General features: G+C 44.0%; 1 protein-coding gene across 1 annotated transcript in view; it reads right to left on the reverse strand.

Annotated features, from left to right (window-relative positions):
• Positions 1 to 4787: 4787 nt before the first annotated feature.
• The window catches only part of T265_12690 (hypothetical protein), a gene marked incomplete at both ends in the record, with an annotated part of 15678 nt that continues 12703 nt past the window's right edge, over positions 4788 to 7762 (reverse strand). Inside the window, 3 exons of the mRNA XM_009164953.1 lie at positions 4788 to 4946; positions 5708 to 5926; positions 6286 to 6603. Of these exons, the coding sequence (XP_009163217.1) occupies positions 4788 to 4946; positions 5708 to 5926; positions 6286 to 6603 (696 nt within the window). The remainder of the gene's footprint in view (positions 4947 to 5707; positions 5927 to 6285; positions 6604 to 7762) is intronic.

A 7762-nucleotide genomic window follows, 5' to 3' on the forward strand; every position in this document is an offset into this window, starting at 1 on the left:
GTTTTCACCAACCATAATGTTGACATTTCTAGATATAGAGTAACTGAGATAATGATCTCAGATGATTCAAGATGGTTAAATCAAATCTACTCCAACTAATAGCGCTTTGTGCTCCTTGGCTGAAAATTTTGTATGCGCACCGCATATTCATCTTGGGACTTGTTAATACATCTGACTAAGTAACTGGATTTGCTGGTCCAGTGCTGTATTCCACAGGTTGCTGGAGGGAGACTGTTAACCCTCGTCTCATTGGGTATCTTCGCCAACTTTGTAATCAGAAACCACAGTGGCCCTTTTATCCATGGATCCCATCTCAGAGTGGACACTAAAATATCTTGTCCTAATCACCAAAATGAATTCGAAAATTGGGAGTGCAACCGTATTACTCACTAGCCCTTTGTTCGATCAGATGTAACGGTTAACCTCCAAAAGTGCCAGATCCCAAAAGTATCATTTTCCCGTTGTGACAAATGTTACTCTTGACAGACATGAGCGTACTAGGCTCGAAATCCGCTGAAATCCACTATATTGGCACAAGAGCAATAATATGCATCCTCTCACATTGTCGGTCAGAGGCGGCTAACACTGGTGATGTGCAACGAACCAGCTCATTACTGCATCAAGCCATATAAACTCCATATAGCTGGTAAATTGTTCTCGGTATGTAACAAATAGCAACATCACGTGAAGAAAGGATACACAGCTATTGATTCACCAGTCAGATAAACTCGTGACGACGCGTCACGAGAGTGTGTGCCAATCATTACACTTTATTTCGAACAATTGGATATATTGCAATGAGTGGAGAATATCCGTAGGCGACTGCGCTTTCTACAATTAGCGAGAGATATGGCGTAGAGAGAAATCGGTAGGATCAGCAAATAAATGCTTTCTAATCGTGCGACGCAAGAACTCATCTCAAGCAGCTTTTCTTGTGAATGAAGAAGGAAACGTGAGGTCAAAACTATGGGAATTATCACGACCGAAAGACCAAGTGTTCTGGAAATATCGCCTACCACAATGAAGTCGTTATCGCCTGTGTGCAACAGTTCCTCGTCTTTCGTCTCAGCTATAGGTCGTACTGGCATTGGTAAAAGCCAGTCTGGACGTTAGTACTGTCGACTGGTACTATTAGTTTTCGTTACTCTTGTTGTCCACCACTCGTCCGAATATTCTGCCCATCCCAGAACGAACCAATACCTCCAGCGCTTCGAGTATTGATGATTACAATGCCAAAGGCAACGCACTTCAGGCCACCCACCTATCAGCGAACTAATATTTAACCTTACTCGTGTGCTGCTTTATGTTTTTCGGATTCACGTTCATCTGAGAATGCTAATGCATTCAGTTAAGTGGATTATGACACATCACTTCAGCATCACATCTCCAGAGTCGGCTGAAATCGCATTCTCCTTGGATACACTTTTTGGGACCGAACTTTTGAAACTAATTTTTAAAAAATTTCGGAACTTGGGTGGATATCGGCAGAAGTGGTAAATGGATACGTTTCTACAGATTTGCTTGAAGTAAAACGCAAATCAAGTTACAAAAAAGCGGAATAGGGAACTAACATTCTCGATTGATAGATAGGGTGTTCTTTGTTGGAGATACACAGGATGATGATGACAGGATATCGGGTGAATGGTCACAGCGGGTCAGTGTAAGCTAGCGCCTGGTTCATATCTTACTTTCAAATCGAATTTACATTGAGTCCGAATTTCCATCCTATCAGTGCTACCGGTAACGTCTGCGGCATAAGGAATCACTTGAATAAACTCCAACGCACAGCTTCTAAAACTGGCCTAGTTCTTCAAGCCCGCATTCATTAAGGGATTTCCGTATCACTAGGGTCTCACATTTACTTTATATCGTGAATGACAAATTCACATTCAGCTAAAGTGTTTACTCATAGTGTTGGCTGTGACATCTTTCGAAGTGCTTGAACCACAGAAATGTGTACTGTGGTCGTTTCCACGTGATAAGATAAATGGTCTCAGTAAGCCTTTTGAGCGGTTACCTACACGTACAGGCACTCCTCATCGGACACCTTCTCAGTCTAATGTGAAACAAGCACTTCCGGAACCCAAAGAGACATTGTTTCATTCCCTGAAATTCTGCTAGCTTAGCTTGCGTCGTAACTTTCAGTGCCCTTTCTTGGAATACAGCCGACGACTGGCACTTCTACGGTGTGTCGAAACAAGCACGTAGTTTGAGGTCAATGCCTCCAAATATTCTGCCGTTTTTTCCGACCCGTACATGGAAACAGCTTCGAAATTAGATGAGAGACTAACTTTGCACTACTGATGGCTAAACCTTGCAGATTCAGCCTCACCAGATCCCTGTTCAAAAACCAAGAAGTCAACTGTCTGCTACATACAAGTCTCCATTCCTAAGGTATCCATCGAGGATGTGCGGAAAGATAACTACAGGGTCGGAATCTTGGCTGGCTTCGAGGGCACGCTTCGGGTGGAGCACTGTGTGCACATGAGGCAGCTGGAAGACTCAAAGACGGGGATGTTATGGAAAGTTGCGTTTACTGAAGTCTAATTGGAGTGGTATACCCTCATGAATAACGGTTGGGATTCCCCATCTGTGTGTCAAGCCATCGAAAAACGTGTAAAAATTATGAGCACTAGAGGTGGATCTTGTCTTCTGAACTAGCCTCTGATATCAGAATTATGGTATTCACTTTGACTGCCTCAAATTTCAAAAAATAAGTTCGGCCGCCCGCTTCAAATAAAACAGTTAGCGGCTTGAACAACAGCTGTAAACACTGCCTGATTCTCGATTCTGAAGATCCTGGTTTTCAAGGCAACTAGTCAGGATCCCTTAATATCCACATCATTCTACTGCAATACCGGGTACGATGACAACTCGCATAGTGATCCAGTAATCATGCACATCAGTGTTCAGCACTGATTCGTCGCTATCATCAGAAATCGTGCCAAAAATAGTTATCGCTGGATAATCAATTTCTGTCTTAGGTTTAAGTAGTTACAGGCTCACAATGCCGACATACTGAACCAGAATATGAAGTCCAGTGCTAGAAACCCGAATTGCGCTAATAGTCCCTTTCATAGAGGCGGAATCCGAGAACAACAGCATGATCAGCTATTTTTGAAGCCGGGCACAGATTGGCAGTTTTATTCACCCTAAAGCCAACAACAGGACATGATCACAACCTATATGCTATCACAACCGGGCATTTACACCAATATTTCGAACTACCACGTCTAATTGTCAGTTCTGTTTCCTTAACCAATGATTGATCAGTGGGCAAAACTGTGGCAGCGGGAATCACCGTGTCATCCGCATAAAGCCTATATTTGATGGTGATACACTTGTGCCCCTCTACGGAGAACACCTCAATGGACTAACTAAGCAGTCGTTTCTGTGAGGGATTTGTGTGTTGAAGCGAACTTCAAACGACATGCAGAAGTGGTCTGTCAAGAACAAAATATAGTTTACCTCAATGATAGTGCACTGATGGGAAACAGTCTGTGCCATTTTCACTTGGACAAGCATGCATGTTTCACACTGAACCTGTCATCTCCCATAGGCAGTACTTTGGAGTTTGGGCTTGTACATTGGTGAATACCTTACTTTATTTGGTCATAGGTTACACTAAAGCTAAAACGGAAGCTTCTCCATTCAACTCAAAGGTGTGCCAAAACTTCGTTTATTATGTATGGAACACAGACCTCATGAAAGAAAGAACTGGTCGACAGACCATTACGATTTGAGTCTGAAATGTACGTGTTAATTACCTATGCAGCACGCATCGGTTAACTACCTATCGATCGTTACCGGAAGCAAGGATGCATAAAATGTGCTCCAGTATTCGCAACCAATGTAGTGGATTAGCTTTGGTGATGAAAATCGAGCGAAGTTTTAAGCTGACTCAAAAAGCCGGACAAGAGCTGAACCGTGCGACAAGTTGGGGAACATCGAACCTAGGAGAAAAAGCAGCCAAGAACAGAAGGACCGGGTCAATATTCGTTTCTTTACTCACAGTGAAAAACACCGATACCCTGGACATGACGTGTTTCGAGAAGAGCCTAGAACGGTTTGCGCATGCAACAAAGCTAAAATGTTGAGAGTAGGTCGAGCACATAGATGGCGTCTGCCAGTGGCGAAAAGGGTGAAAGGATGTGAGAGCGAATATAGTCAATCGACAGGAACAGAAAGGACCAAACGAGTTGTTTTTGTAGAGGTTTAGAGCAACACAACTGATGATTGATCATCTCCAGTCGGTTAATGTTTAAAGTGAGATGATCGTAAGTTTGCGCAGGCCTTCAAAGGGAAACGATGACAACCGAGGACTATGTGGAAAAGTTTGGTCATGAACATAGAGGCTGAGCATGGGACACGGAAAAAGAAATGCATCTGACTTTGTATACAACAACCGACCGAGTAATGCGGAAGGAGACGTGAAATAATTTGGAAGGGTCGAGAACAGAGATGAGGGCGAGAACATGCGAAGACCATGCCTGCAGATATATAAGCTCCACACCACGATTAATCGAAAAGTATCGGGGTGCAAAGCAAATACACGTACAACCGGTTAACGAAAAAATAGGGAAGTTTTTAAGAGAAGACAACTCTGCATGAGAGAAGAATAGCGTTTGGTCACAAATGGAGAATCCGCCGACCAGCCACCTCATGTGTGTGTAGTACAGGCGAGGGAAATAGATTTATCAGTGGGTTCCGGCTAATAAGACGAAGAAGGTGGCTGAATGGAGAGGACTGTGCGAGATGTGAAGATGGAGAAAGTAGTGTCGACTTGTTCATCGAGAGGCTAGGCGCAACAGCTCACACGACTCCTTGGCAAAATAAGATACATCGGGATCCCCATCGGCACCCAGCATTTCTAGTGAAGGTTTCACAAAAGTCTGGATGGCATTCGAGTCTAGCAGGTGTCCAAGTTTGCCGAGTATCTGACAAACCTGAAGAAAGACAATGAAGTGCGGTTGAATCAGACTTTGATAAGGCAGAAAAAAAATAACTTTAGCTTAGTGATGCAAGAGTACAGTGGAGGCTCAAACCAGAAGCTACAGGTCAGTGTTCATTAACAAATTCCGCAATTTATCGGAATTCGTTTGTCGCTATACTAAGCTAGCAAATCATATTACTGGAATTTCGTCACTTATTTCGAGTAATTTTCACGATCTTACATATGGTGCATTAAGGCGATAGGCAGAGGGCTTCGGTGCACAGCAATAATGGTTTCACTGACAGGTCCCTCAATGAATTTGTAGTAAATGGATGGTCCTTTCCAGACACCGGTGTAACTCAGAAACCCAAACTCTTGATGGGGAATGTTGCTACCATAAATAGTGAGTATAGCCTCTTGAAAGCTCCTCTACAGTCCTGCTTGTATTCAACGGGTTGTGTACAAGTCTGAACAAGTGTAACATAGGGTTTACGGGGTCGCATGTAGGCATGGCAAACGGTGTTCCCTATATGGCCAAATCCTTACGATAAATCTCGTCATAACCCTGTACAAGCAGCAGACTGAGAAGCTGTAAAATAACTCTCCACCAGTGCCAATCATTCTGCAGCACATTAAGAGTTCGGATTTGGATTTGTCCATAACCCGACCTTCAGGTTACATGCTTAAACCTATGTCGTGCAGATATTTTTTTATCGACAGAGATAAGAGCAACACCGTAAAGGGGGCCTAGTACAGAAAGGAATATGGTCTTACCTTGAACCGCACATTTGGCACAGGATCATGAACCAGCTGAATAATGGTCGGTAACAAGTGCTTGTGCAACAACTCTGATCGACAAGATTCTGCTTCACCAAGTTCTTGCAATGATGCTAGACAAATCATGCGACGAAGGTAGTTTTGATCATGTGCTAATTGAATGAGCTGAAAAATGGATAGCAGAAAGTTCGGGTGAAGAGCAGAATAGTGGTCAGGCTGTAACACTTTCTACGGGAAGCTACCATGCCCCTAAAAGTAGGCACAAAAGCTGAGACACGGCCAGACTTCCCAGGCCTAGACATGGGCAGTCGAGATGCCTAAGGTGGGTTCAAACCGCGGACCTTCCTACCAATAAGTTCGCGCCTTATAACAACTGAGCTATCTAGGGACTTGAAGGATCACAATGAAGACAGCTTGCACAATGTGAAGACGGGATCACCTGCTCATTTAAAGAATGAAATCGCTGCAGAAAACGTTGCACAGTGACGTCAAAAGTAAGCTCACATTACCATCCAAAGAGCCGAAGAAGTAGACGAATCAAAGGCTAAGTCCAAAAAGGGGAAAAAGATGCTTACTCTAGGAATGACTTGTGTAGAAGCCCATTCAATCCCAAACTGATCCATTAACTTGCGCAGGTTGGTCACTGCCGCTTCTCGCACCGCATATACGTCATCTACGAGCCAGTTGAGGCACAAATTGGTCAAACGCTCGTTGAAACATTGCAGTCCTAACTGACTCGCCAACAGGGGCATATACTCAATTATTGCCAACCGGACTCGCCATTTTGCATCGCTAGCCAATTCGACGATTGCCGGCAGGAGACTTTGACTCAGCTGTGTGATGCCCATGATTTGATTCACACATTCCAGATTGGAGATAATATTCAAACGAACCTACAGATGTGAAGGGGAAAAGTGTCAGTGCAATGTCATCCAGTGTTAGGCGCAAATTCGACAGAAAAGGAGCACAGTAAGACGCCATAATCTACGCAAGAAAATACCGCTCCAAAGGCGAGAGTTGCCAGTTACCCAAGCATACGGTGTGATCGTCTTCCATTATTTTCATGATGGAACGCTCACATCAAATTGATCTCACCTCGCTCGAAATAATCGGCATCCTACGGCACTGCTGATCTTACTCAAGATAGCTGTCACACGTGATGTTTACGTGCCAGCTTGACATTTACCAACAGACTTTGATGCTCGTAGATTCCATTGTGTGTGTGTATGTGTCGGGATGGGATGGGGCGGGGATGGAGCTGACGCCTAGGTTTGGCATAATTAGGAGGGTTGTTTGGCTGAGAATAGGGTATAAAGTTGACGGAGACTCGGGGACTGTGCCACCTGATGAGCCCTAAGAAGGATGAAACCCATCATTGGCTATCGAAGTTTGTAGAAACCTGGTGAGTAGCTTCCTTTATAGAAATATACTGCGATATCTAGAATACTGCATCAACTGAAACATGAGGCGACCTTTGTGTAGACTGCGATATATACTGCATCAACTGAAACATGAGGCGACCTTTGTGTAGCACATTCAGTTGAAGAACACCAAAAACGAGAGATTCGGTTGGGTTGAGTGTGGAAACCCAGTTTATATGCAAATGAGTGTACTTACCGAGATCTCTCTAATTTGAGTTCACGTGGAACATAAGGATGACGGAACTGGGACTGCGCCTACCCGATGAATCCCAAGCATGGCGTAACGGGTCGTGGATAGTCCAAGAATTTTCAGTGACCTTGTGAGTAGTTTTCCTTATGAGAATAGGAGAGACCCGAACAAATTGTGCCTAGGGCTTTTCAAAGGCAATATACGAAAGCATGCACTTTGTTGTAATCTGACTGTTTTTTTCGCTCATCATGGTGTAGCGGTTTGTGTAAATCTGTGGTTCATTGAACGACAATAAGGAGTTTCACTTTGACACCCACCGTTTCGACAACCACAGTGACCAGTGGATAGAGGTCCGACGAACACGGTTTCCTGCTCCTCCAGGATGTGGGGCCAGAATAAGAATGGCGACGTGTTCCTTAAAAAACGTCGCAGTATATCAGA

Source organism: Opisthorchis viverrini, assembly GCF_000715545.1.
Source record: "Opisthorchis viverrini unplaced genomic scaffold opera_v5_10, whole genome shotgun sequence".
Classification (NCBI taxonomy): Eukaryota; Metazoa; Platyhelminthes; class Trematoda; order Opisthorchiida; family Opisthorchiidae; genus Opisthorchis; species Opisthorchis viverrini.